Source organism: Callionymus lyra, chromosome 14 (assembly GCF_982586985.1).
Source record: "Callionymus lyra chromosome 14, fCalLyr1.hap1.1, whole genome shotgun sequence".
NCBI classification, from domain to species: domain Eukaryota; kingdom Metazoa; phylum Chordata; class Actinopteri; order Syngnathiformes; family Callionymidae; genus Callionymus; species Callionymus lyra.
Window position 1 is genome coordinate 5,164,214 of NC_141831.1, and position 24,504 is coordinate 5,188,717.

Below are 24,504 nucleotides of genomic sequence, written 5' to 3' on the forward strand. Positions count from 1 at the left end.
AGCTTTGAGTTTTCTAAATATACCGTTTTTGACGTGATGATGCTTTTATAACCACATCACGACCACGGAGTTATGACGGGTTATCTCGTCGTGATGTATTTCACTAAAAAACTCAAACATTTAGCAAATTGATTTTTTTCTGTTTAAAGGTTTTTAATTGTTGTTTTTTTTTGTCAAATAAAACAGGCTAATGGTTCTATGATAGTGTTTTAATGCTGTTAAAGAGTTTTTCTTTCCTGCTTTTATATAAATACAAATTACTTAATTACTTTTCCGCATCCACCCTCTAGTGGACACTTGATGAACCGCAGCTTTTGTCACTATTAGCTTCACTTTATTGATTTGTTCTTTGTTTGACCGTTTTTTCGTCAGAAACACACAACAATATTAGTTTCAGTGTAAAAGAGTTGAATTATTTAAAAAACGATATATTTAAACTCGTTCTTTTTTTTAAACATTCAAATGTTGAACTGTGTGTGTCATTCATAGCAATAAAGAGGAAAAATCACGTTTTTTTATCCATTAAAAACTGTTTTATAGTCAAAATCAGACATGAATTAAACACAGACATTAGAAAAGTATTTTATTTCGCTAAATATTCTCAGTTTTTGCAGTTTTTTTTACTGATTATTTGTCCAGAAAATCACAATAAGTGAGTTAAAGTGTGTAACGTGACGACAACACGAGGCTGGTCCAGCACAGACACACAATTCCCTGTTCAAACCACACATTGTGTTCGTGTCGGTCCGTCGTGCTTCGCTCGGATGATCCTCGAGCGCGAAGAGAAAAGACTCTTTTAATCCAGAGTCTCTCACGGACGCCTCGGCTCAGGCCAACACTGGCGTTTGTTCTTCAAGGGCGTCTGAAGGTCAAACGCGGCTCTTAACGTTATTACCTTGAATTTGATTCCATTACGACGTCGTCTCGTGATGGTTGGACGTGGACTGAGAGGGAATTGATGAAAACATCTTGAGAGGTTCGGTGGATCTTCTGCTCACAGTTACGATGGTTTCACTCACGGTGAGAAGATCTCCGGCTCAGAGTCTCACGAGCAGTCGTTTGTCGACTCACTGCTGGCTTTACAACCTGCAGTTCATTTGTAAACTGTTCGCTTTTACTCTCGTGTGTTGAATACAAATGTATCTGTTGAATCGACAGCCGAGTGTTTGTCCTCAGGAATCTGTGGATGTGTATCAAGATATGTAGTGATAGTGTAGTAACAAGGATATATGTGTAGTATTGTCCAGTACTTGACTCTGGTGTTGTGATAGTGTAGTAACAAGTATATATGTGTAGTATTGTCCAGTACTTGACTCTGGTGTTGTGATAGTGTAGTAACAAGTATATATGTGTAGTATTGTCCAGTACTTGACTCTGGTGTTGTGATACTGTGGTAACAAGTATATATGTGTAGTATTGTCCAGTACTTGACTCTGGTGTTGTGATACTGTAGTAACAAGTATATATGTGTAGTATTGTCCAGTACTTGACTCTGGTGTTGTGATACTGTAGTAACAAGTATATATGTGTAGTATTGTCCAGTACTTGACTCTAGTGTTGTGATAGTGTAGTAACAAGTATATATGTGTAGTATTGCCGAGTACTTGACTCTGGTGTTGTGATAGTGTAGTAACAAGTATATATGTGTAGTATTGTCCAGTACTTGACTCTGGTGTTGTGATAGTGTAGTAACAAGTATATATGTGTAGTATTGTCCAGTACTTGACTCTGGTGTTGTGATAGTGTAGTTACAAGTATATATGTGTAGTATTGTCCAGTACTTGACTCTGGTCTTGTGATAGTGTAGTAACAAGTATATATGTGTAGTATTGTCCAGTACTTGACTCTGGTGTTGTGATAGTGTAGTAACAAGGATATATGTGTAGTATTGTCCAGTACTTGACTCTAGTGTTGTGATAGTGTAGTAACAAGTATCTATGTGTAGTATTGTCCAGTACTTGACTCTGGTGTTGTGATAGTGTAGTAACAAGTATATATGTGTAGTATTGTTCAGTACTTGACTCTGGTGTTGTGATAGTGTAGTAACAAGTATATATGTGTAGTATTGTCCAGTACTTGACTCTGGTGTTGTGAAAGTGTAGTAACAAGTATATATATGTAGTATTGTCAAGTACTTGACTCTGGTGTTGTGATAGTGTAGTAACAAGTATATATGTGTAGTATTGTCCAGTACTTGACTCTAGTGTTGTGATAGTGTAGTAACAAGTATATATGTGTAGTATTGCCGAGTACTTGACTCTGGTGTTGTGATAGTGTAGTAACAAGGATATATGTGTAGTATTGTCCAGTACTTGACTCTGGTGTTGTGATAGTGTAGTAACAAGTATATATGTGTATTATTGTCCAGTACTTGACTCTGGTGTTGTGATATTGTAGTAACAAGTATATATGTGTATTATTGTCCAGTACTTGACTCTGGTGTTGTGATAGTGTAGTAACAAGTATATATGTGTATTATTGTCCAGTACTTGACTCTGGTGTTGTGATAGTGTAGTAACAAGTATATATGTGTAGTATTGTCCAGTACTTGACTCTGGTGTTGTGATAGTGTAGTAACAAGTATATATGTGTAGTATTGTCCAGTACTTGACTCTGGTGTTGTGATAGTGTAGTAACAAATATATATGTGTAATATTGTCCAGTACTTGACTCTGGTGTTGTGATAGTGTAGTAACAAGGATATATGTGTAGTATTGTCCAGTACTTGACTCTGGTGTTGTGATAGTGTAGTAACAAGTATATATGTGTATTATTGTCCAGTACTTGACTCTGGTGTTGTGATAGTGTAGTAACAAGTATATATGTGTATTATTGTCCAGTACTTGACTCTGGTGTTGTGATAGTGTAGTAACAAGTATATATGTGTATTATTGTCCAGTACTTGACTCTGGTGTTGTGATAGTGTAGTAACAAGTATATATGTGTAGTATTGTCCAGTACTTGACTCTGGTGTTGTGATAGTGTAGTAACAAGTATATATGTGTAGTATTGTCCAGTACTTGACTCTGGTGTTGTGATAGTGTAGTAACAAGGATATATGTGTAATATTGTCCAGTACTTGACTCTGGTGTTGTGATAGTGTAGTAACAAATATATATGTGTATTATTGTCCAGTACTTGACTCTGGTGTTGTGATAGTGTAGTAACAAATATATGTGTAGTATTGTCCAGTACTTGACTCTGGTGTTGTGATAGTGTAGTAACAAGTATATATGTGTATTATTGTCCAGTACTTGACTCTGGTCTTGTGATAGTGTAGTAACAAGTATATATGTGTAGTATTGTCCAGTACTTGACTCTGGTCTTGTGATAGTGTAGTAACAAGTATATATGTGTAGTATTGTCCAGTACTTGACTCTGGTCTTGTGATAGTGTAGTAACAAGTATATATGTGTAGTATTGTCCAGTACTTGACTCTGGTGTTGTGATAGTGTAGTAACAAGTATATACGTGTAGTATTGTCCAGTACTTGACTCTGGTGTTGTAGTATTTACAGACCACATGACTCTTGACGAAGTCGTAACTGCTTTCATTTGTTTTCAAACCAAAATATGTCCAAACATCAGCTTTAAAAGCTGCTGGAGTCACTGTATCCTCTTGTCCTCAGTCATCTTTCTTCCTTTTTCTACGCATGATATAATAACTACTACCATCTAGAGGCTGCAACTAAACAAAAATGTTATATTTGACAGGAATCATGTGACTGAAAACATTAAAAAAAATGTAATTATTATATAAAAAATGTTTTAATACGAACATTATTGAATTCAATTATTAACAACATTTATATGAAAAAAAAGTTTGAATATTTTTAAAATGCAACCATTACGTGTCCAGATCTGAATGTAACTTTATTGAAAAGACGGCGATCACATGACTGGAGAGACGATCAGTGAATATCAATGAAAGATTCTCCTCATTAAAGATTCATTCCGTACGTTGAAGGAAGCAGAATGAATTATGAAGCCACAGTTAAAATAACATCCAGGAGGAGATGCTGGTTCTAATCCTCGTCACCTCCTCCGCTCACCTGCCTCACCGGCTGACAGGTGATTGACAGGTGATTGACAGGTGCTTCTTTAGGGCCACGCCAGTTAATTGTTACATCGTGGATTTATCGACTCCTGCAGTTAAAAAACAATTAACCTTTGAGAACGTCGTGAATCTCCGCGACCTCAAGGTCAAACCTCTTCAGATGTCGAGATGATGGAGAAACAGTGTCTTCACGAAGAAAATGTCATTTGACTTCATTTTAAACACGTGGAATTATTGAAGGAAACGTGTTTTTCTGCTTCAATCACTGACGTCATGGACGTAGAATTGTTATTTTCTATCAGTTAATGAAAAGTATTTAGAGTTTCTGACCTTGAAGCAACAGATTTCATTTCAATACACAAAATATTAATCATCTTATTATTTCTCAAAATAAATTGTTAATGTTAAATAAAAACTACAACAAAAACGACAATAATTAAGTGAGAAAATACACAGTTTTTACATTTAAAAAGATAAATTAAACCATTATTTTTTCCTGATTGTGCTTACAGTGTGTACTTTCACATTTTTTCTGTCAGTGTGTAGTGTCGACACAGTTGTGTAGTAAATGGATTTAACAAAAAAACACACATGTTATATTTGACATGAATCATGTGAGTATAAAACGTTTGAAAATATAACATGTATGTAGAATGGTTTTAAAATATCATCGTTTTTTTCACAGTTTTTCTAAAATCTGTCACTTAATGAACATTATTTACTTTATTTTTCTTACAGTGAAGCAACAGTTTTAATTGGAAAAATAGATGAAAACAAGCTAAAAATTAAAGTTTTCTATCCATCAATCAAGTGCTTCATTTAAAAGTTACATTAATTCATTATAAAAAGCATTGAAACTGCAGGAAGTGATGTCATCACCACGCGACAGCCCGGGCACACTTCAGTTTTCACGACAGTTTCAAATAACAGTGTTTAAACTGTCAAACTTACCAGACATTTGTTGTGTTGGTGTGTGACGCTCAGGTGACACATTTGTTGTGTTGGTGTGTGACGCTCAGGTGACACATTTGTTGTGTTGGTGTGTGATGCTCAGGTGAGACATGTGTCGTGCAGGTGTGTGACGCTCAGGTGACACATTTGTTGTGTTGGTGTGTGATGCTCAGGTGAGACATGTGTCGTGCAGGTGTGTGACGCTCAGGTGACACATTTGTTGTGTTGGTGTGTGATGCTCAGGTGAGACATGTGTCGTGCAGGTGTGTGACGCTCAGGTGAGACATTTGTTGTGTTGGTGTGCGACGCTCAGGTGAGACATTTGTTGTGTTGGTGTGTGACGCTCAGGTGACACATTTGTTGTGTTGGTGTGTGACGCTCAGGTGAGACATTTGTTGTGTTGGTGTGTGAAGCTCAGGTGAGACATTTGTTGTGTTGGTGTGTGACGCTCAGGTGACACATTTGTTGTGTTGGTGTGTGACGCTCAGGTGAGACATTTGTTGTGTTGGTGTGTGACGCTCAGGTGAGACATTTGTTGTGTTGGTGTGCGACGCTCAGGTGAGACATTTGTTGTGTTGGTGTGCGACGCTCAGGTGAGACATTTGTTGTGTTGGTGTGTGACGCTCAGGTGAGACATTTGTCGTGTTGGTGTGTGACGCTCAGGTGAGACATTTGTCGTGTTGGTGTGTGACGCTCAGGTGAGACATTTGTCGTGTTGGTGTGCGACGCTCAGGTGAGACATTTGTCGTGTTGGTGTGTGACGCTCAGGTGAGACATTTGTCGTGTTGGTGTGCGACGCTCAGGTGAGACATTTGTCGTGTTGGTGTGTGACGCTCAGGTGAGACATTTGTTGTGTTGGTGTGTGACGCTCAGGTGAGACATTTGTCGTGTTGGTGTGTGACGCTCAGGTGAGACATTTGTCGTGTTGGTGTGTGACGCTCAGGTGAGACATGTGTTGTGTTGGTGTGTGACGCTCAGGTGACACATTTGTTGTGTTGGTGTGCGACGCTCAGGTGAGACATTTGTTGTGTTGGTGTGTGACGCTCAGGTGAGACATTTGTTGTGTTGGTGTGTGACGCTCAGGTGACACATTTGTTGTGTTGGTGTGTGACGCTCAGGTGACACATTTGTTGTGTTGGTGTGTGACGCTCAGGTGACACATTTGTTGTGTTGGTGTGTGGCGCTCAGGTGACACATTTGTTGTGTTGGTGTGTGACGCTCAGGTGACACATTTGTTGTGTTGGTGTGTGGCGCTCAGGTGACACATTTGTTGTGTTGGTGTGTGGCGCTCAGGTGACACATTTGTTGTGTTGGTGTGTGACGCTCAGGTGAGACATTTGTTGTGTTGGTGTGTGACGCTCAGGTGACACATTTGTTGTGTTGGTGTGTGACGCTCAGGTGACACATTTGTTGTGTTGGTGTGTGACGCTCAGGTGACACATTTGTTGTGTTGGTGTGTGGCGCTCAGGTGACACATTTGTTGTGTTGGTGTGTGACGCTCAGGTGAGACATTTGTCGTGTTGGTGTGCGACGCTCAGGTGAGACATTTGTCGTGTTGGTGTGTGACGCTCAGGTGAGACATTTGTCGTGTTGGTGTGCGACGCTCAGGTGAGACATTTGTCGTGTTGGTGTGCGACGCTCAGGTGACACATTTGTTGTGTTGGTGTGTGACGCTCAGGTGACACATTTGTTGTGTTGGTGTGTGACGCTCAGGTGAGACATTTGTCGTGCAGGTGTATGACGCTCAGGTGACACATTTGTTGTGTTGGTGTGTGACGCTCAGGTGAGACATTTGTTGTGTTGGTGTGCGACGCTCAGGTGAGACATTTGTTGTGTTGGTGTGCGACGCTCAGGTGACACATTTGTTGTGTTGGTGTGTGACGCTCAGGTGAGACATTTGTCGTGTTGGTGTGTGACGCTCAGGTGTGACATTTGTCGTGTTGGTGTGCGACGCTCAGGTGAGACATTTGTCGTGTTGGTGTGTGACGCTCAGGTGAGACATTTGTTGTGTTGGTGTGCGACGCTCAGGTGTGACATTTGTCGTGTTGTTGTGCGACGCTTCAGTTCACTCTCATCTTCTCTTCCTCAACTATTTTGTGAACAAACGCCTTCAGAGAAATCACTTGGATCGTCCACAAGCTCCAGAATGACTTAGTAATGTTTGGATGCATTAGTTTGTCATGAATATTTATGGTCGAGCCTCCAGCTGTTCACGTCACTGATTGAATCTTCATGATGCATCAAACAGGAAGTCGTTTTTCAAGCTCAGTGACTTCTATCAACGTGACTGTGAGTTTATGATGGACCTTTTTAAGTCTTGTTTTTTCAAATATAACACACAATATTCAACTACTCGGAAACAGTGGGAGGAAAAGCTTGTTACTCGGAGCAGCAACAGTGAAGGAGAAGCTTGTTACTCGGAGCAGCAACAGTGGAAGGAGAAGCTTGTTACTTGGAGCAGCAACAGTGGAAGGAGAAGCTTGTTACTCGGAGCAGCAACAGTGAAGGAAAAGCTTGTTACTCGGAGCAGCAACAGTGGAAAAGAAGCTTGTTACTCGGAGCAGCAACAGTGGAAGGAGAAGCTTGTTATTCGGAGCAGCAACAGTGGAAGGAGAAGCTTGTTATTCGGAGCAGCAACAGTGGAAGGAGAAGCTTGTTACTCGGAGCAGCAACAGTGGAAGGAGAAGCTTGTTATTCGGAGCAGCAACAGTGGAAGGAGAAGCTTGTTACTCGGAGCAGCAACAGTGGAAGGAGAAGCTTGTTATTCGGAGCAGCAACAGTGGAAGGAGAAGCTTGTTACTCGGAGCAGCAACAGTGAAGGAGAAGCTTGTTACTCGGAGCAGCAACAGTGGAAGGAGAAGCTTGTTGCTCGGAACAGCAACAGTGAAGGAGAAGCTTGTTACTCGGAGCAGCAGCAGTGAAGGAGAAGCTTGTTACTCGGAGCAGCAGCAGTGAAGGAGAAGCTTGTTACTCGGAGCAGCAACAGTGAAGGAGAAGCTTGTTACTCGGGGCAGCAGTGGAAGGAGAAGCTTGTTACTCGGAGCAGCAACAGTGGAAGGAGAAGCTTGTTACTCGGAGCAGCAACAGTGAAGGAGAAGCTTGTTACTCGGAGCAGCAACAGTGAAGGAGAAGCTTGTTACTCGGAGCAGCAGCAGTGAAGGAGAAGCTTGTTACTCGGAGCAGCAACAGTGAAGGAGAAGCTTGTTACTCGGAGCAGCAACAGTGAAGGAGAAGCTTGTTATTCGGAGCAGCAGCAGTGAAGGAGAAGCTTGTTACTCGGAGCAGCAACAGTGGAAGGAGAAGCTTGTTATTCGGAGCAGCAACAGTGGAAGGAGAAGCTTGTTATTCGGAGCAGCAACAGTGGAAGGAGAAGCTTGTTACTCGGAGCAGCAACAGTGGAAGGAGAAGCTTGTTATTCGGAGCAGCAACAGTGGAAGGAGAAGCTTGTTACTCGGAGCAGCAACAGTGGAAGGAGAAGCTTGTTATTCGGAGCAGCAACAGTGGAAGGAGAAGCTTGTTACTCGGAGCAGCAACAGTGAAGGAGAAGCTTGTTACTCGGAGCAGCAACAGTGGAAGGAGAAGCTTGTTGCTCGGAACAGCAACAGTGAAGGAGAAGCTTGTTACTCGGAGCAGCAGCAGTGAAGGAGAAGCTTGTTACTCGGAGCAGCAGCAGTGAAGGAGAAGCTTGTTACTCGGAGCAGCAACAGTGAAGGAGAAGCTTGTTACTCGGGGCAGCAGTGGAAGGAGAAGCTTGTTACTCGGAGCAGCAACAGTGGAAGGAGAAGCTTGTTACTCGGAGCAGCAACAGTGAAGGAGAAGCTTGTTACTCGGAGCAGCAACAGTGAAGGAGAAGCTTGTTACTCGGAGCAGCAGCAGTGAAGGAGAAGCTTGTTACTCGGAGCAGCAACAGTGAAGGAGAAGCTTGTTACTCGGAGCAGCAACAGTGAAGGAGAAGCTTGTTATTCGGAGCAGCAGCAGTGAAGGAGAAGCTTGTTACTCGGAGCAGCAACAGTGGAAGGAGAAGCTTGTTATTCGGAGCAGCAACAGTGGAAGGAGAAGCTTGTTACTCGGAGCAGCAACAGTGGAAGGAGAAGCTTGTTATTCGGAGCAGCAACAGTGGAAGGAGAAGCTTGTTACTCGGAGCAGCAACAGTGAAGGAGAAGCTTGTTACTCGGAGCAGCAACAGTGGAAGGAGAAGCTTGTTACTCGGAGCAGCAGCAGTGAAGGAGAAGCTTGTTACTCGGAGCAGCAACAGTGAAGGAGAAGCTTGTTACTCGGAGCAGCAGCAGTGAAGGAGAAGCTTGTTACTCGGAGCAGCAACAGTGAAGGAGAAGCTTGTTACTCGGAGCAGCAACAGTGAAGGAGAAGCTTGTTACTCGGAGCAGCAGCAGTGAAGGAGAAGCTTGTTACTCGGAGCAGCAACAGTGAAGGACAAGCTTGTTACTCGGAGCAGCAACAGTGAAGGAGAAGCTTGTTACTCGACGCAGCAACAGTGAAGGAGAAGCTTGTTACTCGGAGCAGCAACAGTGAAGGAGAAGCTTGTTACTCGGAGCAGCAACAGTGAAGGAGAAGCTTGTTACTCGGAGCAGCAGCAGTGAAGGAGAAGCTTGTTACTCGGAGCAGCAACAGTGGAAGGAGAAGCTTGTTACTCGGAGCAGCAACAGTGGAAGGAGAAGCTTGTGACTCGGAGCAGCAGCAGTGGAAGGAGAAGCTTGTTACTCGGAGCAGCAGCAGTGGAAGGAGAAGCTTGTTACTCGGAGCAGCAGCAGTGGAAGGAGAAGCTTGTTACTCGGAGCAGCAGCAGTGGAAGGAGAAGCTTGTGACTCGGAGCAGCAGCAGTGGAAGGAGAAGCTTGTTACTCGGAGCAGCAGCAGTGGAAGGAGAAGCTTGTTACTCGGAGCAGCAACAGTGAAGAAGCTTGTTACTCGGAGCAGCAGCAGTGGAAGGAGAAGCTTGTTACTCGGAGCAGCAGCAGTGGAAGGAGAAGCTTGTTACTCGGAGCAGCAACAGTGAAGGAGAAGCTTGTTACTCGGAGCAGCAGCAGTGAAGGAGAAGCTTGTTACTCGGAGCAGCAACAGTGAAGGAGAAGCTTGTTACTCGGAGCAGCAACAGTGAAGGAGAAGCTTGTTACTCGGAGCAGCAGCAGTGAAGGAGAAGCTTGTTACTCGGAGCAGCAGCAGTGAAGGAGAAGCTTGTTACTCGGAGCAGCAACAGTGAAGGAGAAGCTTGTTACTCGGAGCAGCAACAGTGAAGGAGAAGCTTGTTACTCGGAGCAGCAACAGTGAAGAAGCTTGTTACTCGGAGCAGCAACAGTGAAGGAGAAGCTTGTTACTCGGAGCAGCAACAGTGAAGGAGAAGCTTGTTACTCGGAGCAGCAGCAGTGAAGGAGAAGCTTGTTACTCGGCGCAGCAACAGTGAAGGAGAAGCTTGTTACTCGGAGCAGCAACAGTGAAGGAGAAGCTTGTTACTCGGAGCAGCAACAGTGAAGGAGAAGCTTGTTACTCGGAGCAGCAACAGTGAAGGAGAAGCTTGTTACTCGGAGCAGCAACAGTGAAGGAGAAGCTTGTTACTCGGAGCAGCAACAGTGAAGGAGAAGCTTGTTACTCGGAGCAGCAGCAGTGAAGGAGAAGCTTGTTACTCGGAGCAGCAACAGTGGAAAGAGAAGCTTGTTACTCGGAGCAGCAGCAGTGGAAGGAGAAGCTTGTTACTCGGAGCAGCAACAGTGAAGGAGAAGCTTGTTACTCGGAGCAGCAACAGTGGAAGGAGAAGCTTGTTACTCGGAGCAGCAGCAGTGGAAGGAGAAGCTTGTTACTCGGAGCAGCAACAGTGAAGGAGAAGCTTGTTACTCGGAGCAGCAGCAGTGAAGGAGAAGCTTGTTTCTCGGAGCAGCAACAGTGAAGGAGAAGCTTGTGACTCGGAGCAGCAGCAGTGGAAGGAGAAGCTTGTTACTCGGAGCAGTAGCAGTGAAGGAGAAGCTTGTTACTCGGAGCAGTAGCAGTGAAGGAGAAGCTTGTGACTCGGAGCAGCAGCAGTGGAAGGAGAAGCTTGTTACTCGGAGCAGTAGCAGTGAAGGAGAAGCTTGTTACTCGGAGCAGCAACAGTGAAGGAGAAGCTTGTTACTCGGAGCAGCAACAGTGAAGGAGAAGCTTGTTACTCGGAGCAGCAGCAGTGGAAGGAGAAGCTTGTTACTCGGAGCAGCAGCAGTGGAAGGAGAAGCTTGTTACTCGGAGCAGCAACAGTGAAGGAGAAGCTTGTTACTCTGAGCAGCAGCAGTGGAAGGAGAAGCTTGTTACTCGGAGCAGCAGCAGTGAAGGAGAAGCTTGTTACTCGGAGCAGCAACAGTGAAGGAGAAGCTTGTTACTCGGAGCAGCAACAGTGAAGGAGAAGCTTGTTACTCGGAGCAGCAACAGTGAAGGAGAAGCTTGTTACTCGGAGCAGCAACAGTGAAGGAGAAGCTTGTTACTCGGAGCAGCAGCAGTGAAGGAGAAGCTTGTTACTCGGAGCAGCAACAGTGAAGGAGAAGCTTGTTACTCGGAGCAGCAGCAGTGAAGGAGAAGCTTGTTACTCGGAGCAGCAACAGTGAAGGAGAAGCTTGTTACTCGGAGCAGCAGCAGTGGAAGGAGAAGCTTGTTACTCGGAGCAGCAACAGTGAAGGAGAAGCTTGTTACTCGGAGCAGCAACAGTGAAGGAGAAGCTTGTTACTCGGAGCAGCAACAGTGAAGGAGAAGCTTGTTACTCGGAGCTGCAGCAGTGGAAGGAGAAGCTTGTTACTCGGAGCAGCAGCAGTGGAAGGAGAAGCTTGTTACTCGGAGCAGCAACAGTGAAGGAGAAGCTTGTTACTCTGAGCAGCAGCAGTGGAAGGAGAAGCTTGTTACTCGGAGCAGCAGCAGTGAAGGAGAAGCTTGTTACTCGGAGCAGCAACAGTGAAGGAGAAGCTTGTTACTCGGAGCAGCAACAGTGAAGGAGAAGCTTGTTACTCGGAGCAGCAACAGTGAAGGAGAAGCTTGTTAATCGGAGCAGCAACAGTGAAGGAGAAGCTTGTTACTCGGAGCAGCAGCAGTGAAGGAGAAGCTTGTTACTCGGAGCAGCAACAGTGAAGGAGAAGCTTGTTACTCGGAGCAGCAGCAGTGAAGGAGAAGCTTGTTACTCGGAGCAGCAGCAGTGGAAGGAGAAGCTTGTTACTCGGAGCAGCAACAGTGAAGGAGAAGCTTGTTACTCGGAGCAGCAACAGTGAAGGAGAAGCTTGTTACTCGGAGCAGCAGCAGTGAAGGAGAAGCTTGTTACTCGGAGCAGCAACAGTGAAGGAGAAGCTTGTTACTCGGAGCAGCAACAGTGGAAGGAGAAGCTTGTTACTCGGAGCAGCAGCAGTGGAAGGAGAAGCTTGTTACTCGGAGCAGCAACAGTGAAGGAGAAGCTTGTTACTCGGAGCAGCAGCAGTGGAAGGAGAAGCTTGTTACTCGGAGCAGCAACAGTGAAGGAGAAGCTTGTTACTCGGAGCAGCAACAGTGAAGGAGAAGCTTGTTACTCGGAGCAGCAGCAGTGAAGGAGAAGCTTGTTACTCGGAGCAGCAACAGTGAAGGAGAAGCTTGTTACTCGGAGCAGCAACAGTGAAGGAGAAGCTTGTTACTCGGAGCAGCAACAGTGAAGGAGAAGCTTGTTACTCGGAGCAGCAACAGTGAAGGAGAAGCTTGTTACTCGGAGCAGCAGCAGTGAAGGAGAAGCTTGTTACTCGGAGCAGCAACAGTGAAGGAGAAGCTTGTTACTCGGAGCAGCAACAGTGAAGGAGAAGCTTGTTACTCGGAGCAGCAGCAGTGAAGGAGAAGCTTGTTACTCGGAGCAGCAACAGTGAAGGAGAAGCTTGTTACTCGGAGCAGCAACAGTGAAGGAGAGGCTTGTTACTCGGAGCAGCAGCAGTGAAGGAGAAGCTTGTTACTCGGAGCAGCAACAGTGGAAGGAGTAGCTTGTTACTCGGAGCAGCAGCAGTGAAGGAGAAGCTTGTTACTCGGAGCAGCAACAGTGAAGGAGAAGCTTGTTACTCGGAGCAGCAACAGTGAAGGAGAAGCTTGTTACTCGGAGCAGCAACAGTGAAGGAGAAGCTTGTTACTCGGAGCAGCAGCAGTGAAGGAGAAGCTTGTTACTCGGAGCAGCAACAGTGAAGGAGAAGCTTGTTACTCGGAGCAGCAGCAGTGAAGGAGAAGCTTGTTACTCGGAGCAGCAGCAGTGGAAGGAGAAGCTTGTTACTCGGAGCAGCAACAGTGAAGGAGAAGCTTGTTACTCGGAGCAGCAACAGTGAAGGAGAAGCTTGTTACTCGGAGCAGCAGCAGTGAAGGAGAAGCTTGTTACTCGGAGCAGCAACAGTGAAGGAGAAGCTTGTTACTCGGAGCAGCAACAGTGGAAGGAGAAGCTTGTTACTCGGAGCAGCAGCAGTGGAAGGAGAAGCTTGTTACTCGGAGCAGCAACAGTGAAGGAGAAGCTTGTTACTCGGAGCAGCAGCAGTGGAAGGAGAAGCTTGTTACTCGGAGCAGCAACAGTGAAGGAGAAGCTTGTTACTCGGAGCAGCAACAGTGAAGGAGAAGCTTGTTACTCGGAGCAGCAGCAGTGAAGGAGAAGCTTGTTACTCGGAGCAGCAACAGTGAAGGAGAAGCTTGTTACTCGGAGCAGCAACAGTGAAGGAGAAGCTTGTTACTCGGAGCAGCAGCAGTGAAGGAGAAGCTTGTTACTCGGAGCAGCAGCAGTGAAGGAGAAGCTTGTTACTCGGAGCAGCAACAGTGAAGGAGAAGCTTGTTACTCGGAGCAGCAACAGTGAAGGAGAAGCTTGTTACTCGGAGCAGCAACAGTGAAGGAGAAGCTTGTTACTCGGAGCAGCAACAGTGAAGGAGAAGCTTGTTACTCGGAGCAGCAACAGTGGAAGGAGAAGCTTGTTACTCGGAGCAGCAGCAGTGAAGGAGAAGCTTGTTACTCGGAGCAGCAGCAGTGAAGGAGAAGCTTGTTACTCGGAGCAGCAGCAGTGAAGGAGAAGCTTGTTACTCGGAGCAGCAGCAGTGAAGGAGAAGCTTGTTACTCGGAGCAGCAACAGTGAAGGAGAAGCTTGTTACTCGGAGCAGCAGCAGTGAAGGAGAAGCTTGTTACTCGGAGCAGCAGCAGTGAAGGAGAAGCTTGTTACTCGGAGCAGCAACAGTGAAGGAGAAGCTTGTTACTCGGAGCAGCAGCAGTGGAAGGAGAAGCTTGTTACTCGGAGCCGCAACAGTGAAAGAGAAGCTTGTTACTCGGAGCAGCAACAGTGAAAGAGAAGCTTGTTACTCGGAGCAGCAGCAGTGAAGGAGAAGCTTGTTACTCGGAGCAGCAACAGTGGAAGGAGAAGCTTGTTACTCGGAGCAGCAACAGTGGAAGGAGAAGCTTGTTACTCGGAGCAGCAACAGTGAAGGAGAAGCTTGTTACTCGGAGCAGCAACAGTGAAGGAGAAGCTTGTTACTCGGAGCAGCAACAGTGGAAGGAGAAGCTTGTTACTCGGAGCAGCAACAGTGAAGGAGAAGCTTGTGACTCGGAGCAGCAGCAGTGAATCATTAGTGTTTTCCCTCCACAGGAGTTCAAGTGTGTTGACACGAGCATTAACTCCCAGAGAGAGGCTCGAGGTCACATTTGTCAAACCCGGAGCTTATTAGCAGGAAAGAAAGAGAGAAGGTGACGTTTGCTGCTCGTTGCTCTCAGACGTCAGGGAAGCATCGAGTGAGAAGAAACCAGTGAAGACCAGGTTCTTCTCTTGTCTTCTAATGAGGTCTGAGGCTCCGTCACTGTTACACGTCCCACAATGCACTGCAACTCGATGACATTCTCGTAAAAGTTAGGAAATAATAAAAAATAAACTTTGTCCCACTTCAACACTGCAGTCATGTCTTTAAATAAATACAATTTTAACAACTTATTTTCTTCCCTTTGTGTAGTTTGTATATTTAAAAATGTACTAGTACTTTATTGTTATATGTAGAATTATCAATATTTTTTCATTTAATTTGTTTAATTTAACGATACTATTTTTGCTTCATTTATCATTTTATAGTTGTTTTATTCATTATCTTATTTAAAAGCATTCGTCTTACGACTGTTTTAATATGTGTTCTGCAAGTACTAGTATGTGAATGTACTGCTTAGAAGGAAGTATTATTAAAAACTGCTCACCAAAAAATAAATTAATATTGTGGAAACTTGCTTTCAGCCTTTAATAAACAAGGTATTTGTAAACACCAGTAAAATCATCTAAGTAAACACGTCAGAGTGAATCATTGTGGGACGAGAAATTATACTTTGAAAATGAAAATATCAAAATCAAAAATCAAAAATCATCGTTTAAATCCCGGCGATGACTGAGGACGAGAGGATACAGTGAGTCCAGCAGCTTCTAAAGCTGATGTTTGGACATATTTTGGTTTGAAAACAAATGAAAGCAGTTATTACTTCGTCAAGAGTCATGTGGTCTGTAAATACTACAACACCAGAGTCAAGTACTGGACAATACTACACATATATACTTGTTACTACACTATCACAACACCAGAGTCAAGTACTGGACAATACTACACATATATACTTGTTACTACACTATCACAACACCAGAGTCAAGTACTGGACAATACTACACATATATACTTGTTACTACACTATCACAACACCAGAGTCAAGTACTGGACAATACTACACATATATACTTGTTACTACACTATCACAACACCAGAGTCAAGTACTGGACAATACTACACATATATACTTGTTACTACACTATCACAACACCAGAGTCAAGTACTGGACAATACTACACATATATACTTGTTACTACACTATCACAACACCAGAGTCAAGTACTGGACAATACTACACATATTATTGTTACTACACTATCACAACACCAGAGTCAAGTACTGGACAATACTACACATATATACTTGTTACTACACTATCACAACACCAGAGTCAAGTACTGGACAATACTATACATATATACTTGTTACTACACTATCACAACACCAGAGTCAAGTACTGGACAATACTACACATATTATTGTTACTACACTAACACAACACCAGAGTCAAGTACTGGACAATACTACACATATATACTTGTTACTACACTATCACAACACCAGAGTCAAGTACTGGACAATACTACACATATATACTTGTTACTACACTATCACAACACCAGAGTCAAGTACTGGACAATACTACACATATATACTTGTTACTACACTATCACAACACCAGAGTCAAGTACTGGACAATACTTCACATATATACTTGTTACTACACTATCACAACACCAGAGTCAAGTACTGGACAATACTACACATATAGACTTGTTACTACACTATCACAACACCAGAGTCAAGTACTCCAGAATACTACACATATATACTTGTTACTACACTATCACAACACCAGAGTCAAGTACTCCACAATACTACACATATATACTTGTTACTACACTATCACAACACCAGAGCCAAGTACTGGACAATACTACACATATATACTTGTTACTTCACAATCACAACTCCAGAGTCAATTACTGGACAATACTACACATATATACTTGTTACTTCACTATCACAACTCCAGAGTCAAGTACTGGACAATACTACACATATTATTGTTACTACACTATCACAACACCAGAGTCAAGTACTGGACAATACTACACATATATACTTGTTACTACACTATCACAACACCAGAGTCAAGTACTGGACAATACTATACATATATACTTGTTACTACACTATCACAACACCAGAGTCAAGTACTGGACAATACTACACATATTATTGTTACTACACTATCACAACACCAGAGTCAAGTACTGGACAATACTACACATATAGACTTGTTACTACACTATCACAACACCAGAGTCAAGTACTGGACAATACTACACATATATACTTGTTACTACACTATCACAACACCAGAGTCAAGTACTGGACAATACTACACATATATACTTGTTACTACACTATCACAACACCAGAGTCAAGTACTGGACAATACTTCACATATATACTTGTTACTTCACTATCACAACACCAGAGTCAAGTACTGGACAATACTACACATATATACTTGTTACTACACTATCACAACACCAGAGTCAAGTACTGGACAATACTACACATATAGACTTGTTACTACACTATCACAACACCAGAGTCAAGTACTCCAGAATACTACACATATATACTTGTTACTACACTATCACAACACCAGAGTCAAGTACTCCACAATACTACACATATATACTTGTTACTTCACAATCACAACTCCAGAGTCAATTACTGGACAATACTACACATATATACTTGTTACTTCACTATCACAACTCCAGAGTCAAGTACTGGACAATACTACACATATTATTGTTACTACACTATCACAACACCAGAGTCAAGTACTCCAGAATACTACACATATATACTTGTTACTACACTATCACAACACCAGAGTCAAGTACTCCACAATACTACACATATATACTTGTTACTTCACAATCACAACTCCAGAGTCAATTACTGGACAATACTACACATATATACTTGTTACTACACTATCACAACACCAGAGTCAAGTACTCCACAATACTACACATATATACTTGTTACTTCACAATCACAACTCCAGAGTCAATTACTGGACAATACTACACATATATACTTGTTACTTCACTATCACAACACCAGAGCCAAGTACTGGACAATACTACACATATAGACTTGTTACTTCACAATCACAACTCCAGAGTCAATTACTGGACAATACTACACATATATACTTGTTACTTCACTATCACAACTCCAGAGTCAAGTACTGGACAATACTACACATATATACTTGTTACTACACTATCACAACACCAGAGTCAAGTACTGGACAATACTACACATATATACTTGTTACTACACTATCACAACACCAGAGTCAAGTACTGGACAATACTACACATATATACTTGTTACTACACTATCACAACACCAGAGTCAAGTAGTGGACAATACTTCACATATATACTTGTTACTTCACTATCACAACACCAGAGTCAAGTACTGGACAATACTACACATATATACTTGTTACTACACTATCACAACACCAGAGTCAAGAACTGGACAATACTACACATATATACTTGTTACTACACTATCACAACACCAGAGTCAAGTATTGGACAATACTACACATATATACTTGTTACTACACTATCACAACACCAGCGTCAAGTACTGGACAATACTACACATATATACTTGTTACTACACTATCACAACACCAGCGTCAAGTACTGGACAATACTACACATATATACTTGTTACTACACTATCACAAGACCAGCGTCAAGTACTGGACAATACTACACATATATACTTGTTACTACAGTATCGAAACACCAGAGTCAAGTACTGGACAATACTACACATATATACTTGTTACTTCACAATCACAACTCCAGAGTCAATTACTGGACAATACTACACATATATACTTGTTACTTCACTATCACAACTCCAGAGTCAAGTACTGGACAATACTACACATATATACTTGTTACTACACTATCACAACACCAGAGTCAAGTACTGGACAATACTACACATATATACTTGTTACTACACTATCACAACACCAGAGTCAAGTACTGGACAATACTACACATATATACTTGTTACTACACTATCACAACACCAGAGTCAAGTACTGGACAATACTTCACATATATACTTGTTACTTCACTATCACAACACCAGAGTCAAGTACTGGACAATACTACACATATATACTTGTTACTACACTATCACAACACCAGAGTCAAGAACTGGACAATACTACACATATATACTTGTTACTACACTATCACAACACCAGAGTCAAGTATTGGACAATACTACACATATATACTTGTTACTACACTATCACAACACCAGCGTCAAGTACTGGACAATACTACACATATATACTTGTTACTACACTATCACAACACCAGCGTCAAGTACTGGACAATACTACACATATATACTTGTTACTACACTATCACAAGACCAGCGTCAAGTACTGGACAATACTACACATATATACTTGTTACTACAGTATCGAAACACCAGAGTCAAGTACTGGACAATACTACACATATATACTTGTTACTACACTATCACTATATATCACTAACCTCAGCTTCTGATTATTTAAGATACTTTTACACATAATAATATTCTTGTTAGGATTGTGAAATAAAAACACAATAACTTATAAAACCTTCTTGTTCGTGTCACATGTTCTTGACCCGAGAACATGAGAATATATTTCCAGCCACTTGTTATTATCGCAGCAGTCAAGTTGACATGTTTTTTATAGAGTTCTGGTGAGGCTATTAAAATCCTGCCTCAGCCCACAGAGCAGCAGGAGTTCGTACCTGAGCTTCAGCAGGAGATGATCTCGTGACGGACGTGAGAAGAAACATCAAATCATGTTAATGTCTGGACGTTTGAGACGTTCTCTCTGCGACACTTGAATCAAACTCTGATGATCGTTATACCAGGAACATTCAGAGCACAGGTGCATTGTGGGTCCACATGTGGCCCTCACTCAGGGTTGTTACCGGATCGATGATCACATGATACGATATATTTAACTCATGATGTTTATTTTCTAATAACATACGAGTCGATGTTTTCACTTCAACAGTCGACGTGTCTGAAGAAGAAACATTAGTCTTGAAGTTCAAACACTTTATTCTGTGTATGTACACACACATGTATACACACATGTACACACACACATATGTACACACACATTTATACACACATGTACACACACATTTATACACACGTGTGCACACACACATATGTACACACACATGTATACACACATGTACACACACACATATGTACACACACATTTATACACACATGTACACACACATTTATACACACGTGTGCACACACACATATGTACACACACATGTATACACACATGTACACACACACATATGTATACACACATTTATACACACAATTACACACACACATATGTACACACACATTTATACACACATGTACACACACACATATGTACACACACATTTATACACACATGTACACACACACATATTTACACACACATTTATACACACATGTACACACACACATATGTACACACACATTTATACACACATGTACACACACACATATGTACACACACATTTATACACACATGTACACATACACACACATGTACACACCTATACATACACATGTACACACAGGTACACACCTTTATATAAATGTACACACACACGTACACACCTATACATACATGTACACACACATACACACACATGTACACACCTATATATACATGTACACACAGGAACACACCTTTATATACATGTACACACACACACGTACACACCGATACATACATGTACACACATGTACACATGTATACACATATGTACACTCACACATATGTACACACCTATACATACATGTAAACACAAATACACACACATGTACACACACGTACACAAATTTACGGACATATTTACACATTCATGTACACACACACGTAAACACCTATACACATGTATACACACACATGTATCACATTTACACACACACGTACATGCACCTGTACACACACACACACAGGTACACGCACGTACACACCTATAACCACACACGTACACACACATGTACAAACACACACACACTCTCTGGTCTAAAGCCGGTCAACAAGTGAGAGAAACTTAAATGTGTAACAGATTTTAACACAGAACTCGATCAACAACTCAAAGATCTTCTCGACCCACACGTGACGTCCGTGTGCAAATAAATCATGGCACTGGTTTGACCAGACGTGTGTGTTTGCGGCGCAGAGATCCGGGAAGCCTTTCGAGTCCTGGATCGAGACGGCAACGGATTCATCTCCAAGCAGGAGCTCGGGATGGCAATGCGCTCGTTGGGTTACATGCCCAGTGAAGTGGAGCTGGCTATCATCATGCAGAGGCTGGACATGGACGGTGAGACGCACACACACTCACACACACACACACACACACACACACACACACACACACACACACACACACTTATACAAGCACACACACACACACACACACACACACACACACACACACTTATACAAGCACACACACACACACACACACACACACACACTTATACACTCACACACACACACACACACACTTATACACTCACACACACACACACACACTTATACACTCACACACACACACACACACACACACTTATACACTCACACACACACACACACACTTATACACTCACACACACACACACACACACTTATACACTCACACACACACACACTTATACACTCTAACACACACACACACACACACCCACACACACACACTTATACACACACACACACACACGCCGTACGCACACCCACACACGCACAAGCACGCACACTTATACACTCACACACACTTATAGACACACACACACTTATACACACACACACACACACTTACACTCTTATACACACACAATTAAACATGCACACTTATACACACACACACACACTTATACACTCACACACACGTACATACACAAACTTATACTCTTATACACACACAATTATACACACACACTTATACAATTCAATTCAATTCAATTTTATTTCAAGTGTCATATCATAACAAAGTTATCTCAAGACACTATACAGTTGATATAAGACTACAGTTGATTAAGGAAAAATAGATCCCAGCAATTCAACAAACACACAAACTTATACACACACACACACACACTTATACACCAACACACACATTTATACATACACACACTTATACACACACACTTATACACACACAGAAGCACAGTCACACCCACACACGCACAGTCACACACACACACACACACACACATCACACACCATCACACACACATTTTATAAACCCTCATAAATTACAACCTCTGACATTTCAAAAGAACCAAACAGTGTCAAAAGCTTGTGTTGATAAAACGAAGAATAAACACATTTGTGTTTGTTTCATTAAATCAGGACAAAAAACAGAAGATGGTTCGAAGGAACTAAATAAACAAAAGTGCTCCAGTGAGATCAACATGAAGTTTATAAACTAAAAGATAATAATAGGATTAAATCGCTCAAAACTAACTTAACAATAAAATAATACTAAATAATATGAAGACAGTTTAAGTGGAAGAAAAACAAGAAATAATAAACCAGATAAAACCAGAGACTCTTTGATGCTCACAGTCTTGAAAATAAACACAATTAAATGCATCGTTGTTCAGTAAAAACTGTTTATTTGTTTTGACGACTTTATCTGCGTTAATTATGTTTTTGCCTTCAGAACAAAAGTGTTTTACAAAGACGACAAACAATTGTGCGTCATTAACACTTTATATTGTTTCCTGGTCATTGTGTTGCAAAGTTCACACGACATGAAGAGAAACACAAACTACAGCAGCGATCGCTAGTAAATAAACATTAAATCATTATAATTATAATAATATTACACTAGAATTAACCTTTATATAAAACAACAACATACATTAAACACACAAACACACACCCATACACACATGTACACACACATGTACACACACATGTACACACACCCCCACACACCCCCACACACACCTACACACACACACACAGTCACACACACACACGCATACACACACATAAACACATGTAGACACACATACGTACAAACACACACACATACACACATACACACACACACACATAAAAGAAACACACACACGTAAACACACACACACAAGTACAAAAATATACACTACATTTGTGTACACACACACGCAAACAAACACGCATACGTTAACACACATACACACATCACACATGTAAACACACATACTCAAACACACATGTACACATATACAAACATACACACACACACGCGCACACGTACAAACACTTACACACGCACACACATGTACACAAACACACACACGTGTACAAACAAACACACGAACACACACACGTACACACACAAGTACAAACACACACACATGTACACACACGTACACAAAGCAGTCGACCCCTCAGTCAACAAATAAAGAACACATTAAAACACATTAAAAACATCATTTAAACACATTAAAACACATTAAAAACGTCATTTAAACACATTAAAAACATAATTTAAACACATAAAAACATATTAAACCACATTAAAAACGTCATTTAAACACATTAAAAACATCATTTAAACACATAAAAACACATTAAAACACATTAAAACATCATTCAAACACATTAAAAACATCATTTAAACACATTAAAACACATTAAAACATCATTTAAACACATTAAAAACATCATTTAAACACATTAAAACACATTAAGAACATGGAAACATGAGCAGCAGACATAGAAAGAAGATAAAATCACAGCAAAAGTAAATAAAATTCAGCTGCAAAAGTTGCTCGATACACTTTATTTTTTACAAATTGAATTATGTTAATAAAAACCTTCGTAACCAAAACATCAACGTGAGTCGCTTCAAAGTGACTTTTCTGTCACTCACAGGTTATTTCGGGAACTTTCTTCTCCCTGAGTTTGGAGAGAAAAGAAAGTGTTGGTTTCGCCTCGAGAATGATTTCGACTCAGATGACCTCAATATTTTCACGCTTCCCTCGATCCTTGTCATCGGTTTGAAACCTGGCGCTAAGAGAAATAGAATTCAATTCTTAGCAACTAGCTTAGCAATTAACTCAGCAATTATCTTAGCAACTAGCTTAGTAATTAGCTTAGCAATTAAATTAGCAAGTAGCTCAGTAATTACCTCAGTAATTAGCTCAGCAAATAAATTAGTCATTAGCTTAGTCATTAACTTAGCAACTAGCTTATCAATTGCTTAGTAATAAGCCTGGCAATTGGCATAGGAACTAGTTTAGCAATTAGCTTAGATCTAGCTTAGTAGTTAGCTTAGCAAATAGCTTAGTATTTGTCTTAGCAATTAGCTTAGTAAATAGCTAAGTAATTATCTTAGCAATTAAATTAGCAAGTAGCTCAGTAATTACCTTAGTAATTAGCTTAGCAACTAAATTAGTCATTAACTTAGCAACTAGCTTATCAATTGCTTAGTAATAAGCCTTGCAATTGGCTTATGAACTAGTTTAGCAATTAGCTTAGATCTAGCTTAGTAATTAGCTTAGCAACTAGCTTAGTATTTGTCTTAGCAATCATCTTAGTAAATAGCTAAGTAATTAGCTTAGCAATTAAAATAGCAAGTAGGTCAGTAATTACCGTAGTAAGTAGCTTAGCAACTAAATTAGTCAGTAGTTTAGTCATTAACTTAGCTAATTAGCTTGGTATTTGTCTTAGCAATTAGCTTAGTAATTATCTTAGCCACTAGTTTAGCAAATAGCTTATCAAATAGCTTAGCAACTAGCTTAGTAATAAGCTTAGTAATTAAAT

The 24,504-nt window shown here is 41.5% G+C and overlaps 1 protein-coding gene across 1 annotated transcript in view; it reads left to right on the forward strand.

Moving 5' to 3' along the window:
* Nucleotides 1–24,504, forward strand: part of caln2 (calneuron 2) — a 69,891-nt gene that overhangs the window by 24,017 nt on the left and 21,370 nt on the right. Inside the window, exon 3 of the mRNA XM_087807075.1 lies at nucleotides 20,921–21,064. Coding sequence (XP_087663201.1) covers nucleotides 20,921–21,064 — 144 coding nt within the window. The remainder of the gene's footprint in view (nucleotides 1–20,920; nucleotides 21,065–24,504) is intronic.